A 20,790-nucleotide genomic window follows, 5' to 3' on the forward strand; every position below is an offset into this window, starting at 1 on the left:
AATAAATAATTTTATTTTGAAACAGTTAAAAAAATATTAAATAAATAATGATTTGTTTTTTCGTCAATGTCATCATTAATTAATAATTTTCGTCAAGCAATGGTTTATTCAATTTTTCATTAAAAAAATTACATTTTCATTTAACTTGACATTTGTCAATGCAAAATAAATGGCGACTTAATTGGAATTAGTTTAATAATTGAGAATTAAATTTTCATTTCGCTTTCTGTAAACCGACTCCTAAAGGAATTTATCTTGAAACTACGTCAAGTTTGCAATCCGATAATTTACGATCCTGGCTGCTTGCGGTTAGAAGGGTCGGCATCCACAGCAGGGGCTGGTTTATTGAAGCGTCATTTTCACTTTGTTCGACTGTACATACGAGTACCTAGTATTTCCTATAATAATAACCATTTTGCTGAGTAGCTACAGCAGACACCGACATAGTGAACGGAGAAGTAATATATAGAGGGTTCAGAGTTAAAGTGAACCAAGTCCATATTGCACTAAAATTCCTTGTGATGACAATACGTGCTGTTTATTATTTTAAAATGACAATAACGTAATATAAATTAAACTGTTTAACATTATTGAACCTGCAAGAGCATTTAAAAGTCAATTGTATATTAATTGCAACCGTTTGGAGCTAATCCTCTCATGGACTTGGCTCACTTCAACTCTGAGCCCTTCACGTGTAGCTACAAAAAAAATAATTATGTGCCTTTTAACTTCAATCAACATAGCCTAACTTAACTATTTAATTTCCAGTAGAAATCTTTTGATATTTTTATGTTTCAGAACAGACCAACACCAACAATCAAAAATTAAAACAATAAACCAGTTTTCTCTTCCTCCTAAAACATTGCCAAGTGTGAATTAGGAGGCTACGCTGCCACTTCACCCTCGATATGCAATTAGTGCTTCATTAAAAATCGTTCAAGTATTGCCGTATTATTGTAAAAATGATGAAACTGCAAAGCAGATTTCCGATCCTTTGTTTACAGTTGAAAGTCTTAAAATAAACCAAACTCTAAAATCACATTTTATAAATATCAAATAATAAGCTTATTATTATTGTTCGTGCTTTCATATTTTTGACAATTTCTGCTTTCGCTAAAAAAAATGTTTTCTTGAATCAATTAAAAGTACGTAAATGATAATCACAATGAAATCAAACAGATTGTAATTAAGATAAAACGTTAAAAGTTTATTTGTGTTAGGTAGGTACTCGTATTTATTGACTAATAAATCGACGAAATAACAAAACCCAGAAATTTAATTGCGAATTCCGGGATTAGTGGCAAATATAATTCAATTGTAACCCGAAAATCCAAATCCACAAACACCTACGTACTAAATATTAACAAACTCCAGAATCGTTATTAAAATATCGCAAAATTGCCTTGAMGTACAAAACCATAGCAGACATTTATTCCATTGTTAAAGTACTCTCGTTTTTACTAAAACGAATCTTTTGTTCTCATTTTTTTATATAAAATTGGWCTTTCAATAACAAAATCGGCACATAACGAAAACTCGAGAACAACAGCAAAGATGCTCGTTCTTTCATACGTGAATTCGMTTTTTTMTTRKAKRWAAAYYKKAKSYYMWAAAWYAAAAWWKSYWWWWAWWWTRWAAATAGAATGACATCATAAATGCATAAAATAACTATAATTAACAAAAAACACATTATGTTAATATTAAATGACATTTAAATCACCGCACTTCTATCYAATCACACGAAAACTGTATTAATTTCTTGATAATGAATTCATTTAAGTAGCWCTTTTAATAATTTTCCGTCGTCCTAGTTCGGCCTGATTTTGGGTCAAGTATAACAACAAAATTAAAACATAGGTGTTCATTGACACTACTACCACCCCGGTTCTCCTAGCATAGTTTATCATGAATGCATTCTTTGCCGTTGATTAATAGCTGTTGGTACAACAAATAGCTCGAGGTCGCCGACATCGTCGTTTTAATGACAATTTTATTCTTTAAATTCATTTATTACAGATTCATTGCGACATGCACCACTGCTGCAGACATTTCCTGCCACTTACACAACTCACCTGCGACGAAAATAATCGGACAAAAGCTCGATTCTGCCGACTTCAGTCGAAATTTCATTAATCGCGTTTTAGCGTGGGCGAAGACAAATTTAGATAGCACAAGTTTAAAATTTAATCTAAAAGTTTATTTCGTTTATACAGGATTCTCCAAGGAATCCAAACCAATAGGAAAACTATCTTTCATTAGAAATAACGAGTCTGTTACTCATCTATTTTCTGTCATATGRCACAATAATGCATGTATGACCTCCAAATTATTTAAATAATCCACAAAAACGTTAAGGTTAAAAAGTGAAATTCATGATCCGTTTGTTCGAATCATAAACATCGAGTACTTGCATATAAAGTATTTGTTGATGTTTTTATCTTCATTTGTGTACCGTTTGAAAATATTAATAAAAATGATTCACTTCCTTGTTTGTAGTTAACAAACGGCTATTTACATTGTAGCTTCTGTTTCTGTGGATTTCATTGTAATATATTTTATAAATTGAAAAACAACTTGTACTCGTACTATACATAGGTATATTAAAAAAAAAACTGCATGAAAAATTCCTACTTCTGTTTGAGAAAACACAATCATTTTATAATTAAAAATAATGCCGATCATTAAAATYCAGTACGCAATAAAATGCAATTTAGCATAAATTCGATACCAATTAAAAAAATCGCATTTGAAGTGGCAGAATCTAACGAGGACAGTAACAGAAAAAAAATTGCAACCCCACGTCTGAACACATGTTCATTAAAACTAAACTGTTTTTGCAAACTTTCGCTTTGACATCCTTTTGTAAAAAAACTGTTTCCAATTTCATACACCACCCACACCTGCAGATTCACGGAAATCTAATTAATTATACCCAATTTTATAATTAAAACCGCTCAAAGCACAATGTGTTTAATCCTCGTTTCGTTATTATTTATACACATCAAAATGTCGCAAAACTGTTCAGACACGTGCCTGACTTGCACATTAATAAAAAAAAAAAACTTGAAGATGCATAATTTAGTTCATATTGCGTTTTTACAGCAAACAATCATTTTGCAGAATCGACTTTTATTCCATTTTGCAATAAATGCAAATTTTTCTTACTACCGGATATGAAATAATCATTAGCACCAATATAATTTAAAAAAAGTGCCTGTAGAGATCAATGGTAATATTTATTATTTATACAGGTGATGTAAAAGTGTCGGGCCAACTCGCAAAGGTGATAGAAGACTTTCAGCTAAACATAAAAATAAATGCAATTTTTTTGAGAAAAAACAGAACTGACAATTTCCATATTTTCATGTAGGCACCTTAGCTATTTGTTTCCGATTTAATTTATTACTGAATTTATAAGAATATGAATACATAAGATACAAATTAGTGATTTTTTTCAACGTTATCTGTTTAATATTGCAAGATCTCTCGTTTCCGCTAACTAAATTCAAGAATAGATGATTTGAACGGCCAAAAACTTAAACCAAAATATAACTTTTGAAGAGCTAAAGCTCGTCAAAAAAGGCTAAAACAAATTCAGTAATTCAGAAAAAAACAGACTAAAAAAAATTAACATTACTAAATTAATAAAAAATAAATTAAAAAAGTTGTCAAATTTAATTTACTAAAAAAGTTTTAATGAAGTGCCTGAAAAAGGATTATTTTGATAGAATAAATCATGTAAGCAATTACCAAAACAATTTTTTATCATGAAAACTTTTAAATCAATTGGATGCCCTTTATRACTACCCAAGAGATGGCCCGAGACTTTTGAATCATCCTGTATACAAATGTGTCCAACCTTTAGGTTTTTCCATTTTAATACYAAGTATAGCGTCATGGTTAACGATTAAATAAGATGTTTTGTTCAAGGACTAGTTCAACTTACGTCAAGGTCTCTAGATTATCTTTTGGAGATCTCTTCAAACCTTCACAATACACGAATTCTATAGTTTAATGAGCAAAGTGCATTGGTAAAATCTTCCATACAAGTACTCATTATTYAGACTCTCATGGCCATGGATTATTTGCGAGACCAAATCCAAATAAATGTGTTTACAAATTAACAAGTTTTAAGTCTGACCGAAAGTTCGTTTGAGGGATATGAGCATAAATACTTCCAATTTGACCCAAAWTCACAGTAATAATAATCCAAATTTCGAAATATCCATTTCACAAAATTCWAAATTAATTTCAAACTGACACATGCAGTTGTGTGGGAAAATTCTTTAATCCCTTTTAGTCCATATTTAAACGTTTGATCGTTGCAGTACAAAACGTTTTAATTTAAATACCCGATCATAACTTTTGTTATTATTTTGTTATAATATGTAAAGTGTGTTCATTTAAAATACACTCATAGTAGACTAACGTATGTCGTTGTGTGTATCACCCACTAAAGAGTTTTCATTATCTGTCATCTTGACAAATGAATAAATGAATTAATCAAAGATATGCAAAATATTTGTCAAAGCACTCGAGTTTTTTTTTTATGAATACACGTTATTATTAAACAGTAGTAAACTCTATTTTAGTAAACTTACTGTTCCACAAATACATAATAATATTACAAATTTTGTTAAATTTAGGGTCGGTTTACAAAACATCTTAACAAAAAAAAAAATTAATTCACTATTAATTTGATGTTTGGCACTGTAAAGTAAATGACTATTTAATTCAAATTATATCTTTCCAGTAATTCTGAATCAAAATTTAATATGCTTAAAGTAAATCGATCGGAAGTATTTAAATCATTTAACTTTGAAAAATTTGAATAATTAAAATACGGTCGTTTATTAATAACAAAATTGAAGCACCAGATATTGAAACGAGTAATTTAAAATAAAATGTAAACGAATAAATAAAATGAATAAAAACCGCTTACAAATAACAAGTGCAATACGCTTACACTTCCGCACCTTAACACGTGTCTATCATTAGCAAAGTTCAAAACATTTTTTTTCTTAAATGTCACTTGAATTATTTTTCAAAATAAAAACATATAAATTTAAATTTTGCGAACATAAAATAACTTTATTTACTCTGTCAGAATATTCAAAAATAACCAAAAATTTAAAGAAAATATACCGTCAACATGGATCGAACTGTGCCAAACGACAGCAATTTCGGTCAACTGTGTCGAAATAATGTAAATTAAGGTTGTCTATTCTATAAAAGCTCTGGTTTTCCTGCAAGATAAAGTACAAAACAATAGTGTCGCTAACCCAATCCTGCCCGGATTKGCGAATTTGTCCGGTTTAAACAGAATGAGCTTTAAAATGTCTGTAGTACGAGTTTTAGATGAGTAAAATTAGAATTAATTAACGGATAAAAWTAATTTTCAATAAGTACGAGTAAAGTGACARGYGTAAACAAAACGACAATCAAATGTGCGGGGTACTTTACGGAAAACAGGTTGTGTGCCGACATGTCACTGTTTTAAATAACCCTGATGTTAGTTTTTTTTTATTGCGTTAGGTCGTCCGGATTAACCGGAAGTCCGGTATTAGGTTGTACTCCCTGTTGTGTAAATCTCACACATGTTCTTACAACCGTAGCATTATCTTGGCGTATGATTCATATTTCATAACATCACAATTCATTTCCACGTGTGACACATGACACCTACAGATAGATGTTTTGCAACAAACCTAGAACGTAGAAATTAGGCCACCCCTAGTAGACACGCTGACCCAAGCCAAAACAGCCCGCAATCGATAAGACATTCAAGCACAACGGCACGCCAAAAGGGTTACTATAATACTCCACTACTGTTTTTTTAACAGGCAGGTGGTTGTACCACGACAACCATGAACTGTCGAAAAAAGTAAGGTAAAGTCAACCAGATGGGTTCAAGGCTTGAGCAAGGAAACAGAGACTTGTTTCTCAAAATAATTGATGTATTTTTATAATATGCAGCAAAATCCACGACCTTGGCGTAACTTAGCGAAAATAACTAATTGCACTGTTATTATCCGACAATTTTTCAATTTCAATAAGGCAATAATGACAGTAATTACAATTGACTGGACCATTTCAATAAAACTTTCTTTTATAATGTTTTCAACAACGTTAAAAAACAGAACCTGAACACTTTTCACTTTCTGAGCAAGCTTTCATTCTTTCTTTACATGTCCGCGTTGAGTTATTTCAGTAAACAGAGCATTTTACCTGTTTCTGTTTACAAACAATCTCGCATGCGACACTGCACGTACAATTCAATTTTTAATTCAACTTTTAATTAATAAAAAACACCGACACTATAAACCACACAAACCACCACGTGTCAACCTCGTCGACCGAAACTTTCAACAATGGAAGAGCGCTTTTCAGGGGAAGAAATCGTTTCAAGAATAACACATGCAACACATTCGACGCTGAAGTTTCAACTGCTGCAGAGTGCTGATATCCGGAGCGTTGGAGGTTGGAGCTTGGAAGTGTGCGCAGCGTTCCCTCTCGGTTGAGGAGTTAAATGCGAGGTCACGCTCAAAAGTACCCCTGATTTATATAACAGCAAATTACAAATTGGGAGCTATTCTTCTCGATCGCGAGCTTTCAAACCGAAATTTGTCTCCTGAGGATTCATGGAAGTTGTCTAGCGGTTAATGAGAAAAAAAGTGAAATTCCGGAGCTAATCCTCCCATGTGGTGACTATAATTCAATTTAACGGAGTTGATTGGATTTGCGGGAGTGGTTAAGACAGTTTCTTGTGTAGAGAAGAAATTATACCAACRATATTTTCCTCGTTAATTATTATTCATTGAAGAATCAGAGATAATTGAAGAAGACGTTGATTAGATCACGTAGACATGCGTAAATATGGACTTGTTTTGTTTTTTTTTATGGAAATAATGAACGCTAACACTGTGCTTGTAAGAAGAAAGCTCAAACAGATTCTAATTAATCTAATGGATCAATAATAAATTTACCAAAACACGTTTCAAAAATTAAAACCCTCAACATACAAATAAATCATTATCACTGTTATCAAAATTTTAACGCGAACGAAAAAACAAAAAACTTGTCCTCATTAAGTCGTAAAAATTGTACAATCGGTAAGACGCCACCGTAATCATCAAGGCTGCTTAATTTGAAACAAACATTTTAAACAACAAGCGGTAGGACAACAAAATATCTAAAAAAACAAATAAAAAAATTTCAAACAATAGAATTCATCAGTAACGCATTATTATAACCATAAACACAAATCACTGCTTAAACCAACATTTACTTTTATTCTCTTTTGTTAACTATTGTTTGTAAATCTATTCTTGATTGTTTTTGAGCTTTGTTTTAAATATTTGCATTCGATTCTCTAATATTCTACATGAAATCCTCTCATCAATATCAAAAATGGAAGCACTGAATTAAATTGATCTTCCATTCATATTCATTCATGTTCGACTTTTATAGATAACTAGACCTACTTTTCTCGTAGATACAATTTACTGAAGTTTATCAAATTCACAAATGTTATTTCAGCATCGACAGGAATCGTTATAAAGAAGAAATTTACAATGCCATGACTTCATACATGAGATCAATTCAGAAGCAGTTGGAAAATCAAAATTCGTTTTCTTTTTTTAGGCAATTCTATCAGTTTGTCTCATTCATAAAAAAAATCTTTTAAAAAATGAAATTTAATTTGCATTTACAATACGAAATAAAAACTTTTCCATTTGAAACACCACTTTTAAGCCAAAAATATTTTTTTTATGTAATTTTAGTTTTTTATTCCTACATAATGGAATTTTCTGATTGCTTGTTTTAAATCTTAAAATAGTCTCTAAAAATAAAATAGTGCGCTGTTATATGGAATGAAATGAACTCAAGATTAGATGAAAATATTATACTTCTTGGGGTTAAAAAAAGTCATTAAAAATTAAAATCAGTTTTTGTTCATAATTAACTCTTTCAATACAAAAAAAAAATAATAAAGCACGCCCATCTTTTAACAACACCAATTTTTTTAATGTCAAAGATGTAACATTATTGCTAATTAATTCCTTTCTTTATTTTACAGATGAGAAACAATTCAAAGAAAATAACTCCCACGCAATGCTTTATTTTCCAAACGTCCAAAGTTTGTTTGAAAATTCGACCCCACATCCATATCATGTATACATGACATAAATATCACTCATTTACCAATTTCCAAAACATTAAACTTCCTCTCCGTACATAAATTAAGTATTCGTCTATCGGTATCACAACTATTACTTGACAAAAAATTCTCCTATTTTGTTAAATTTTCCTCTGAAAAAAATACACAAACCACGCCTTAAATAAACAATGTAAACACACGAACATGTGTATGTATTTATTGCGACCGGAGTTGAACCGGAAACAGTGAATTACTGGACTATCACTGCGCAAACTCAAGAAGGCTCGCCGTCGTTCAGATAGTGATAAAACCATAACTCCGTAGTTGTAATACGGAAAAAAATGCATGACCCAAAAACGAGAAATCCTGAAAAGGTATCAAGCCTGAAAAATTGCTCACACGTCCATTTTTGCGAATAATTGAATCAGAACATAAATCATGTTTAACGACGAAGCGATTCAGATTGTATCATTCATGCGATCTATGATTAATTTCGATGACCTACCTGAAGGCCTTTGTTTGACGAGTAATGACATTAATAAAGGTGATTTTAGTWAAATTCAATGAGCTGATTATCGCTAGATGTCATAACAATAACTTCATTTGATTAAAAATTACGGTAGTGTTTGTTTGAGTGTTTACCGCTTTCGACCTTAACGTAGGATTGATGGCCGTCACAATTAAAAGACATGAATATTATGCAATAACTAGAAAACATTGTCATGTAAATCTCCTCAGATAACATTGAAACAATGTAACTGATGTGTATACCCATTCAAAAGATTCAGATTGATAAATAATTAATCGATTAGCAGAAACTCAATACATTAGCACATTTTCACAACAAAGTCAATAGAATTGAAATAAATAATCGAAAAGTTATTTAAGTATGCATAAAGCGCCAAGAAACAACACGATTTTGTGCCAAATTTTTTCTCAGTGGAAACAACGCACTTTTGGCAACAACAAACTATGTAATTAAAAACAACAAAACGTTCAGTTACTTTTACATTAAACAATTTTTTCGCCGACTCTTTAAAATTGAAATCTGTACTAAAAGTATTGATTATCTTCACCTTTTCACCATGCGGTAAAAAAGTATCACGATTCATGTGAGAAAATATCCCAAAGCGCCATCTGCCGGTATCATTCTAATGGCGTTACAGCGATCTATTATTTCGAAATGTTTGTCATAACTTCCACTAATGCAATTTTTTTTTCGACTTTTGGACACCAAACATTGATTTGTTACTTACCAGATAGTTGTTGGGCCGCTTTCTGTAACAAAAAACTCATTAATAGTAATTTTCGTATGCAAGTTTAACTGCATAGCGTGTAACAACCAGGTCAAATAATGCATTTTTTTCATACACCATTATAATTTTCTAGTTGGCTTTATTGAAATTGACCTTGTCTCTTAGAAAATAACTATTTCATGTACATTTAGACATCGGCCAGTAAACAGGCTAAATATAGAGGAGCTATATGGTTAAAATAACTTAATATAAAACTTTTCAGTCATAAAATTTTAAAAAAGTTTTTAAATGCAAATCTAATGGCAAAATCGCAATAGCAAACGATTTCTTCCATTAATAATAGTAATTATGTTTTTTTTTTTTAAATTCACATTAGGCTGAACCACGAACAATAAAAATAATTCAAGTTTTCCATTTACATAATTGGTTGAATTTTTTGCCAACCTACTCGGTAAAAATCATGAATTCTTTCTTAACGCATTTGAATATTTCACAACGAAACCCTGGTCAAGCGAACGCGGTCATTTAGGCGTGATATATCTCTTGTGAGACAATAGAAAAACCCACACGCATTCTTGCACCTAGAAGTTACAAAATATTCATACATTAATCAGAGTCAGTCTTCTAATATCAGCAGCATCCAAACCCCTCGCATCCAAAGAATGACTTCGAGGTTTAACAAACGGCAAATCGTCCTTCTTGTTACTTTTCATCCATCGAAAATACGAAGCCATTTTTCGCACACACGCACTACTTCGTTACATTTTTGCGTACACTAAGTGACTAAAAATCATCAAGAAGCACCTGATACATCAAACGATTGGGRAATTTTCCTTGACGCTGAGAAAATAAACACATAAAAATTCATCGATTTCTAAATCTCAATGAAGAAGACCGAACCACAACACCTGAAATGAGCTTTTTACGGTCGGATTGGGAACGGGTAAATATCTGCGAGAGCGTAATGATTTAAGTGTACCGCTTGTAATTTTTAGTGTATACAACCACAAATAATCCTAGATTGTGCAAGGTGATTTATTGGGTCGATTACACATGACATTTCTAAGTAACATAACACCTGCTCAGCCAACAAACAATCGATCCGATAGATCTCACAAAAATCGGGATTTTTAATGACAACTTTGGAAAAAAATTACTATGTGATTATTTTAATCTCACGCTTCATTTCTTGGATTAAAATCGTTTTTATTACAATCCCTACAAAGGCTGCATTTGTTAATCTTATCTACATAATTCTTATACAAATAAGAGTCATTTAAACAAAAGTTTTATTTTTTTGATAACAGAAAATAACAATTACATCGAAAAAACAATAAAAAAATATATATTACGTGTGACTCAACAAGTCAAGTTTAAAAAAAATACAAAACACTAAGGTGTTATTAAGCTTTCTACGATTTTAACACCATGGTGCTTATATGACAAAACTGCCAACTGCTTCAGTGTTAATGAATCTTGTAAATTTTGACCACTTACTTTATCAGCTTTGTAACAAGAGAATAAAGTAAAGCCGCTTATGCAAGAGTGGTTGAAACCAATCAATAGTTCCGATTGTCGTTAAAATCGAAATTGGAAAAAGTAGGAACCGGTGTCCACGCAGTAATAAACAGGATACTTCTATTCTAARTAAACAATTTAACCGTTCCCAAACAATTGGCTCTAATCAAGAATCCAATTAAAAGCGTACTAACAACACATACAACTGATCTCGTGGCCGGAACAGATGCACCAAAAGATACATTTTGCACGTTACTGACGACTTTTTCGATTTCCGCGCTTGCCGCAACCGGTCGCGAGATAAAACTAACATGARACAATCATACAATCCATCTCCCTACTTCACTTGTGTAAGGATTTGCGTAACGAGACTCGACTGATCAAAATCAAAATGGTCCAACTTTCGAAAAAAAACGCCTTGACTTAAAAAATAACCGAAATGTACCTGACAGGGTTTCGCATTTTTCCAAATAATAAATTTATCGTGTGAGGTGACAGCTTGACACGTGTTGAAGCCGAGAAAAATATTTGCGATAGGTTTAAATACTTTGCAAATATGAATATTTTCACACGTTACGTAACGCATCAATGACATTAGACATCACTTTTGGTACATAAAAGTTTAAATTTTATAGTTAGCGATATGATGTTTAGTATGTTCACGTGCCGTTTTTAACAGTTTACCTTAGTAATCATAGAATTCCAACAAAATATCTGATTACATACATTGTTTTGTAGCTAGTTTTTAGTTGTAATTATGAAAATTGTAGAACTCAGAAGACAGCACGAATTATTACTCTTCAAGTTTTTACAGAATGGCAAACTTAACAATGACGCACTTAACAAACATAATAAAAACACAACTTCAAAGTTCATGAACTTGATGTCCTTATCATTATTAAAACTTATTTACGAACAATTAATTTTGAAAAAATCTAGATATACAACCGGGCAAAATTAACCGTAAAAATAAATAGTTAAATAACATTATCAAATGACAAGCGTAAAATCGTCCAGTAGAAATAAAAATTATGCTAATATCAAAAACACAAGGTTCGTTTAGTATTTACTTTTTGTTTACTTTTAATGCTAATATTAGAGTTGTTAATTAGTAGCAGTTGTAATTTCTGGTTTTATTGGACCAAATTTTTTTTTATGTATTGTGCATTCCAAAAAAACGAATAAACCATTAACCGAAACCGTGAAATAGTAAACGCAATAAAGCGGACAATTTTTCTCATTTCACTAGGAATTCGGAGAAATCAATACAATCACATAAAAAAAAATTAACAGCACATTTTTCATTCAATGTCACCAAAGCAAAGACAAAATTTCTCTTTATTTCAGAAGTTAACATGAAATAATTCAGATTGTATCTGAAATTTTCCACTTTGATTAAAACTCTCTTGTTCTTACATAATTAATAAACCTATTTTGTTATCTTATCACTTTTGTTTACTTTAACAATAACAAATTTACCCCAAAGCAATTTTTTTACAAAAAAAAACAATCAAAACAAAGTTACCAAATATAACATAAATAAACAATTAGCAAAACATAAAACATTATTGTAAAAAAAAACAAAAAAAATTCAACAGTTCTTTTACAATTAAAAAGACAAAAATTCCAGGCAACAACATCTTAAGTTAATAACATCAGAAAATAAAAATATGATAAAAGAAAATGACGCAGCTCATGCGGTACCCAAAAACATTTCGAATTACTTATATCAGACAGATATTAATAAAAACCGTACAATACTTTTTAATTTTCTTTCTAAAGCTTTAAAACAAAATCTTCATTATAATCCTCTTCTTCTTTCTTTAATATTTGAAAATATTAAAACAAATTTTTATTTGATTTGAACGAAACCGTGGATAGAACGAATTTTTATTCATCAAAATATGAAGAGTCAACACAACAAACAATGCAAACTAGAAAATTAAAACGATGTTCCTGTTTGTTTTTACCACACTCAACGTCAAATTATAAAAAAACCGGAAAAACCGAGTGTCATCACCGGACTTTACCCACCTTTCGTCTATCCTCTGGTGGTACACTTGCATGCGATCTATTCCTGAAGATATCCATCACTTTGGTCATAGGACTCCTATTGGAAGAAGCTGCGGTAACGGTATGGTAATATTGAGTGTGTGATCCATCATCACGAACTGGATGGGCAGACCCATCCCGTGGTGCTTTCGGACGTGCATGCATCAAACCAGTATGCTAAAATGACAATCCAAATAATTAATTTCAAAGTAAAAAWTCGAATACAATTACGATTATCAACATATCTGCATAGCATCAAATGTTATTTAATAATGAAAATGTGTATTAATGGCTGCATAACTCTGAAWCAGCAATATTAATCTTTCAATTTTATTGTCACCACTTTAAACACGGCAGATTGCGAGTTAGGAAATAATATAATGAGGTTAATGCTAAAAATATAGTTCCTTTAACCTTGCTACTTCAAACGACAGAGGTGTACTATTGGTTCATTTTAATTTATTATCTTTGTTTCACCTAAAAATACACATATTGTTTTAAAAATAAAATGGGATGCTATTCTTCTAAAACAATTAGAAAAATGAGTGGTTTAATTCATTTTATTAGTTTGTTTTGAAACAGCTATTCATCTTGCTTGCCTGTTTACCAATTCATTTAAGTATGTTCTAAGAAAAAACTAAGTGTTCGTCTCAATCAAGGTACAAACATACAATAATATWACTTTTATTGAATTTTTAAATGGTAAATTTACCCACCAACATGGCACTCTTCATCGACGCCATAAAAGCGCTGCCRTTCTTRTTGCTGGCGTCCGAGTTGGACCTCGTCCTGAAAGCGTCCAACATTCCCGCTTTTTTGGGACTTTGCACATCCTCCGACTTCCTTCTTTCAGCCGAATTCGATCTGGACGTAGACCCGCTTCGAGTTCCCGAATGTTTGTCCTTCTTCTTCTCCTTCTTGCCCTCACTTTTGTGTTCTTTGGCTTGCTTACTCTTTCCTTCTTTCGATTTGGGCTTGGCGATGTCTTTGCTCTTCTGTTTGCTGTCGGATTTAGAGCCCCACGTTCCAGATCGAGGCCGGGGCATCGACTGGGTGTCGACATCGTCGCTGGTGATGGTCGGGAGAGGTTGGGAGCCGAGTTCCTGTAACGGAAAATCTGATMAGATTCAAACGAGATAAAAATTTACAGTTACCATCAAGTACAAGGTTAAAGACAGGGCGAGCARCGGTGGTGCTAAAATTTGAAAATTTCATTTGAACATTGCYATCACGAGGAGATCGATTACTGTGGAATGAGATTTTATTACTCAACCCATTTTGAACACCAACAAATCAATTAAGATGTGACGCGCCCAATTTTTAATCGGAAGCTGAATGAGCAATGTCTGAGATTTAGGCAACGACTAWCAAATACATCCTAGAGTTTCAGCTACATTAAAAAAATTACCTTCAATGATGGTAGTGACATTATCGAAGTGTAGCTCAGAATTGTCAAAATTTATATTCCAATTTTTAGAAAAATTAAAAATTCATTGCGTCATAAAAAATCCGAACTGATTTATATTATTTCAATAATAAAAAAGTCTCCATAATTTTCAGTGACCCCATAAACTTTACGGCTCATAAATAGCGAAAGCTAAACAGAACTTAATACTAGCTAGGCAACACACTTTACATATGTGCTACAAAAATGTATATCAAAATTATTTTTTTTCTGGTGGGAGACATCATTTCAGAAATGAGGGTACAAAATTGTTTCGAAAACAATATAAAATTCACGAATAAATCAGTAATAGYCAAATTTGTAGTGTAGTTATCTTTTGTTGGAACTCAATAAGTCGCTATAATAGATAATAACTAAAAAATCAAAATAAATAGTAACGGGAATTATGGGAAACTCAGATGATTTTCGGAGCCTGAATTATGAATTTTCGATGTATTTACTAAAGGATTAACTAAAAACAGAATGAAATAATGTTTGCCTCATTTCGGTCTGCCTTCAGAAAAAAAGTTTACATTTGGAATCACTCGAATTCTTTTTCAGAATATTTTTCATAAAACATTTATTGCTAATGATTCCTTGTGTGATAAAAGTACGTTTTAATTGTTATAGAAAAATTCAAAATATATTTAGTTCGAAGTCAATATGAATATTACGAATTGCATTCAAACAATATACAACKAATTTTAATAAATTTAATAAAATGGAATTTTAAAAAAACTTTTCCTTAGGGATTAAAATGAGTACATGATGAATCAAGAAAATTCCTGTAAACATAATAAATTTTTAAGCGCTTAAACACCAAGTCACACCGACCTTTCTTCTGGAAAAAGCCAAACTTTCCTCGACACAATTGTCCAGATTTTTCAAGAAAATCTCGCGAAACATTTTYCACACACTCACTTKAACAATAACGTCGTTGAATTGAATTTCTCCGTTCGAGTCATTCCATAAATGTTTTTAAATTTAGCATAAACAAGCAGATTTTATTGTTGGCGACTTGAAACGTTTCTATATTTATCTGGAAACGTGCAGTTTTCAATACTGGACAACCACCGACGGYAGAGCACTGGAAGAGGAGGAATCGCGTACGCATAGTGACGTTCGGCATCCTGGCGCCGATAAGACGACAGTTTGTTGCACAAGCAAGGGTGGAAATCCAACTCTTCTGCGCTATCTACTAGTCAATGAAAAGCTGATGACGACACGGGAAATGATCGCGTCAAAAATTTGATGAGGTAAGACAACATGAAAGTAGTAAACATTTACCATAATTAAAACGACTTTTTGGTAACAATTCAACGATCGATTTTAAAATAAACAGTGCATTGTTGTCAATACTTGACCCAGTTTCAGCTGACCTGCTCAACCGTGTAAATAATCACAAATGTATGGAGAGAACTGTCCCAGGTGTATTTTACATTATTTTAATGAAAGTAAAAACGTAGGTAGGTGGTACCCTTATCTAATTACAAAAGACCTCGACTACAACGATTCCATGTAATTTTCAATTATTAGGAATGCGATAACAATAATGCGACTTCAAAAGCCGACAGCTCTTTGTGTTCGTTTCAAAGACATGCTTTCCAGTCAACGTGTTGCTTCTATTGTTTATACCGGTGAAATCCTGATACAATTTGGGGTTTAATTAGCAACTTGGACCATCCCAATATCGATTACTTTCTTATTTAAAATATGAACGGAAAATCCATTTGTTTTTCGTGAAATGTCTAGCAGCAATTATGAAAATTATAGACCCTATACAACATCAAAGAATTCTTAACAACCGCAAGTCATGTAACTTTCAATCCGAAATTATGGATTTAGAAAAATAATGATATCACAATCTGCCATTCATTACCGTTTTTTTTAATTTTTACGATATTTTGACAAAATTGATGTATAAGATAATAAATCTCAGTCCCAAATTCTACTTTACGATAAGATGACACTTTTGATTATTAATAGACCCTAAAAATACAACAATGCCGTAAGTATTTAATTGTTCTCCATTGATAATTGCACAATCAATTACCTGACGAAATTTAAAACAACTTATTAGAAGCACCCAAAACTTTTTCACATTAATCTTCACCACCATTTCTAAACTAATTAAATTCAATTTCGACTCTCTTGATTACCTAATCAAATTTAAATGATCATTGATCAGATCCCCTGACCAATTCCAAAACGATAAAACAGGTCATCGAACTTTCCGCCATATGTTTACTATTTACTTTTAATAATTTTCACACTGTTTTCTTGTAATGCGTTTCGGTATTGACAATTTGTCACGGAATGTAAACACGAAACATTCACAAGTTGGATTAATCAAAGTCCATCAACGTTGTAAGTGTCGATTTTTAATTGATTGAGATAAACGCTTGTATTTTTTTAAGTGTAAAAATAAATAAAATATAGAAACACTTAATATAAACAAACCATTTTTCAGAAGAGACCAAAATTTTCCAAAACAAATAAGCCACCAAGTGGAATTTGGTTTAATTAATTTTAGCTTAAAAAAATCGAAAAATGACTACTTTCTGCTAGAAATTGTTGCAGATATTGTGTACATGGTTGCAAATTAACCAGAACTACAAACAAAAGGTTCTTTTGTCGTCACTCTAACAAAAACTTTTTTTTCTGTCTGAAGCCAAAACAAATTCAAAAGCAAATACATCATCACTGTAAAGATTGAAATTTGTCTACATACATTTGTCATGCTTTGCGAAATATATAAATAGAAAACAAATTGAAAAATAAAAGTATCTACATAATATGAAAGTATGGATGTACGTCCTTACCTACTTCGGAAAATTTTCAACCTCTCGAGGAAAAAAAAGTGGGAAAAAATAAGTAGCCTCGAGAATAATTTTTCTATTAAGAAATCTGTTTGAAATTATTTTATCTGGTGTTTAAGTGTGAACACCACCATCAGCCCATAAACGATAAAGCAAAATAATAGGTACCATGAGATAAAAAGAGAAATGATTTCCTGTTTTAACTGTATCCAACTGTAATGCTATGCTTTGTGGATACATGGTCAAAAGTAATAATTTTACAACAAATTTTATTCTGACAGTCCAATAGTTCAATAAATAGGTATGTATGTACAACAACCGGTTCTTATAATGCAAATGCTTTTATTACGTCAGGAGATCACAAGTATACCCACGTAGGAACGCAACCTTACTCGTTGGAAAACACCATAACCCAAGACTGTCCAATTCAATAAAATACAACTCTTTTTGAAATATTACAAAAAATAAATTACTTCGTTGTATTTCCTGACAAAGTTAAGTAATTACTATATAATAAAAGAGCAAAAGCTGAATTATTAACATCAAATACTATCAATAGAATCATGTATCGATTCACCTGTCACTTTCACACAACCGCCACGGTCGTTGACGTGAATCGCCAGAAACTTATAGGTAACCGGCAATTTTAATAGCATTCGCAACACTAATTCCATTGACAATTGAGTACGTTCCAACTCACACTCACCTTTTTCAACTCAGTGGGCGATCTTTTCACCCAAATATCCTCCGCACTGCCTGCACAATCGATCGTGGAACTACTCGAGTTCTCACTCTTCATTTCAATAAGCGACGAATCAAAAAATCTAGTATCATAATGTGGCGAAGGTAACGAAGTTCTGAAAATATTGTAAACCGAAGGCCTCTTCGAGTCGTGCGATGGTATCGCGTGCACCGTATTAGCCTGTCTATATTGTTGCCTATTGGCGAAAACTTTCGCAGCTTCCGAGGGCTGCTTAGTCTTTGTAATCACAAACTTATGAGTAGGTCCACTAACTGTATCAATCACAGACGTTTTCGAACCGCTTGACGATTCCGACAGACTTTTGTCACTCCCGGAGATGGTCGACATGTTACTGGAAGGCACTTGCTCTTTCAAGTCTTTTTTCTCCTCGTCCTCGTCCTCCTCGCGACATTGGGACAATCTCCGCGACGAAACGGCCACTCGGGATGGCAAAGTGTTGCTGTGGTTTTGGAAATAGCGTTTYAAGAACATCGAACTGCCGAAATCCCGGTCTTCGCCCGCCAAGGCGGCCATCGAGGACTCGGTGTTGTGGTTGATTGTCGACACGAGTTCGTCGGGCTCGATGTCGCTCTCGTCCGAAAGGGAAATCGTAGATGARGAGCCACTTTTCGAAGGCATTATAGGTAGGGGTTGATGGACCGGCTCCAGAGTCACTTTATCGACTGATTTTGGATGAAGAGACACATCAGAGTCCATCTAGAATTTCACCTCATGCCAAAGCGCGAAATTTTGAGAACTCAACGACAGTTGCTTTCAGAGATGCTATTTAATAATATTGTCACWCTCCTACTCTTCTCTTGAATTAATTCGAATGGAATCATTTAATGAAATTAATTTTGCAACGCTACGAGTGTCTAGTTCAAGGCTTATTTCTTCAACACGCCTTAATGTCATTAATGTATTCTCAGACTTTTACATATTAGTCGTGCGTATAGTCATCAAAACAACAAAAATTACATTTTAATGGATTCATTTTAACACTTACGTCAATTTTTTCAAAAAAAAAAGACACTTTGGAGCTTTTCCAACAAAAGCTTTCACCTACACAGGTGGCAACTAAATGTTACAAYAATTCGYGTCTTGTGCTAAGTATTTCTATATCTTTCTTGTAATTTATACGACTATCATTCTCTAAAATCGTGATTTATGTATCACTGTTATGAATGCTTACGTCCTTGAAAAAGAACTTGGTGCAGAAAACCATAACTGATAAACAAAAATCTCTTTGCAACCTGCAATGGTCTATTATGWGTAAGCAATGAAGCAGCGTGCCAGAAACATGCATAATAAAATTGGTGATTAACAAACTTAGTTAGATGAGATGACCTAAATATTGTTTATATAATTGTTATTTGGAGTATGTAGTTAAATTTATAGCAAACTATACAAATAACGGTGTTGTGTTTATGAACACAAAAGATTTCCTTAATTAAACAGTGAGACAATGCTTGCAAAAACTGTGTAAAAGGGATTAGTTAAGTGTTTATCAACATCTCTAATTGTCTCTAATTAGTGTTAACAGTTTTGAGAAAAAGCGAGAGATTTAGGAAATTAAAACATTCCGGAAAAGCAAAAATTTTCAAATTGCTTGTATGACACTGAACTTTTTATAAAAATACCTACTTTCTTGTTTGCCTTACAGTTATCACTAATTAGATTTAACTTTTAATTAAATAAATCAAATATTTAAGAAAAACTATGAATATGCATGACTTTTCCCAGAATTTGTTATTTTAACAGAATTTAATATCTACAAACAAAAATGGTTCAAAATAGACGTTGACAAGCACAAAACTTGACGAATTTAGAACAACCGGACGAAATAAAATGTCCTCGATATTGATTACATTTCTTAAATGCGTTAATCTTATTATAGTAAGGAATAAAATTGAGGCAAACAATTCTTTGAGCTTCATAGCAATGCAAAATTCTTACCTGTGTATACCTTAAATGCAAAGTAAAACGATTCATTGTGATGATAAAAAACAGTCAACCAAATACAAAATATCCTATTTTATTAATAATATGTATTCATAATAATTTAAATGTAAAGACAAATAGTTCTTGACAATGTGTGCCTTTATGTAAAAAATTTCTTTCAAAACACTTCTGAGCGCATTTTTTAATTTAGCCCTAACTTTCTTGTGCAAGAATGCGCTTTCACAATATCACAATGAAATAAATATAAATAACATCAAATACTTGCTTCAGGTTTCAATCACAAGAGTAACCTGTTGACAACTAAAGCAGTAAACTCGACAAAGCCTACWTGCGATTTTTCAATTTTCGTTGGAAATAAGTCGCGCATTCTTCTCGTCATGATTAAAGGACGAACGTAAATGATTACCGGCCACACCCACGTGTTTTCAATTACTTTATTATTAAAGCGAAGAAGTAATATAGTTTCAAGTAATTCCAAGAACGTATTTAACTAATGAGTGTTTTTACACTAATTACAAAAAGAGTAGCGAAGAATTCACACGAATCAAAATGAAATAATCTGAATATTGACAAAGTGCTAAAAAAACACTTCCGGTTTTGGCAGATTATGAAAACGTGAAGATGTTTGCACAAGGAGGTTTCGCTTTTGACACACCCAAGAATTGTCGATTTCCGTGATGTTTAATATCCTAGGTACTCACATCTGTTTGCATTTGACAAACATTCGCAGCGTTTTTTGCAATTCTCGCACAATAATTCTATGACGCCATGATAATAATTAATGCTAGCAATTTTATTATTCATGTTTTGAACAATAAATACTCGTTTTTCGAACC

The 20,790-nt window shown here is 32.2% G+C and overlaps 1 protein-coding gene across 5 annotated transcripts in view; it reads right to left on the minus strand.

The window, feature by feature from the left end:
* LOC123013724 (5'-AMP-activated protein kinase subunit gamma-2) overlaps positions 1-20,790 on the minus strand; it is a 45,248-nt gene that overhangs the window by 21,044 nt on the left and 3,414 nt on the right. For 3 of the 5 annotated variants that reach the window (XM_044412453.1, XM_044412455.1, XM_044412452.1), the window contains exons 2-5: positions 17,957-18,709; positions 13,704-14,090; positions 12,970-13,164; positions 9,418-9,439 (exon numbers count right to left, since the gene is read on the minus strand). In XM_044412453.1, the coding sequence (XP_044268388.1) occupies positions 9,418-9,439; positions 12,970-13,164; positions 13,704-14,090; positions 17,957-18,709 (1,357 nt within the window). Of the gene's footprint in view, positions 1-9,417; positions 9,440-12,969; positions 13,165-13,703; positions 14,091-14,141; positions 14,160-14,395; positions 14,432-17,956; positions 18,710-20,790 lie in introns of those variants that run through there. The other 2 variants (XM_044412456.1, XM_044412457.1) reach the window with 2 other exon arrangements.

This window comes from Tribolium madens, unplaced genomic scaffold (genome assembly GCF_015345945.1).
Source record: "Tribolium madens isolate multiple individuals breed KSU strain unplaced genomic scaffold, Tmad_KSU_1.1 Scaffold_96;HRSCAF=242;Tcas5.2_LG5, whole genome shotgun sequence".
NCBI lineage: Eukaryota > Metazoa > Arthropoda > Insecta > Coleoptera > Tenebrionidae > Tribolium > Tribolium madens.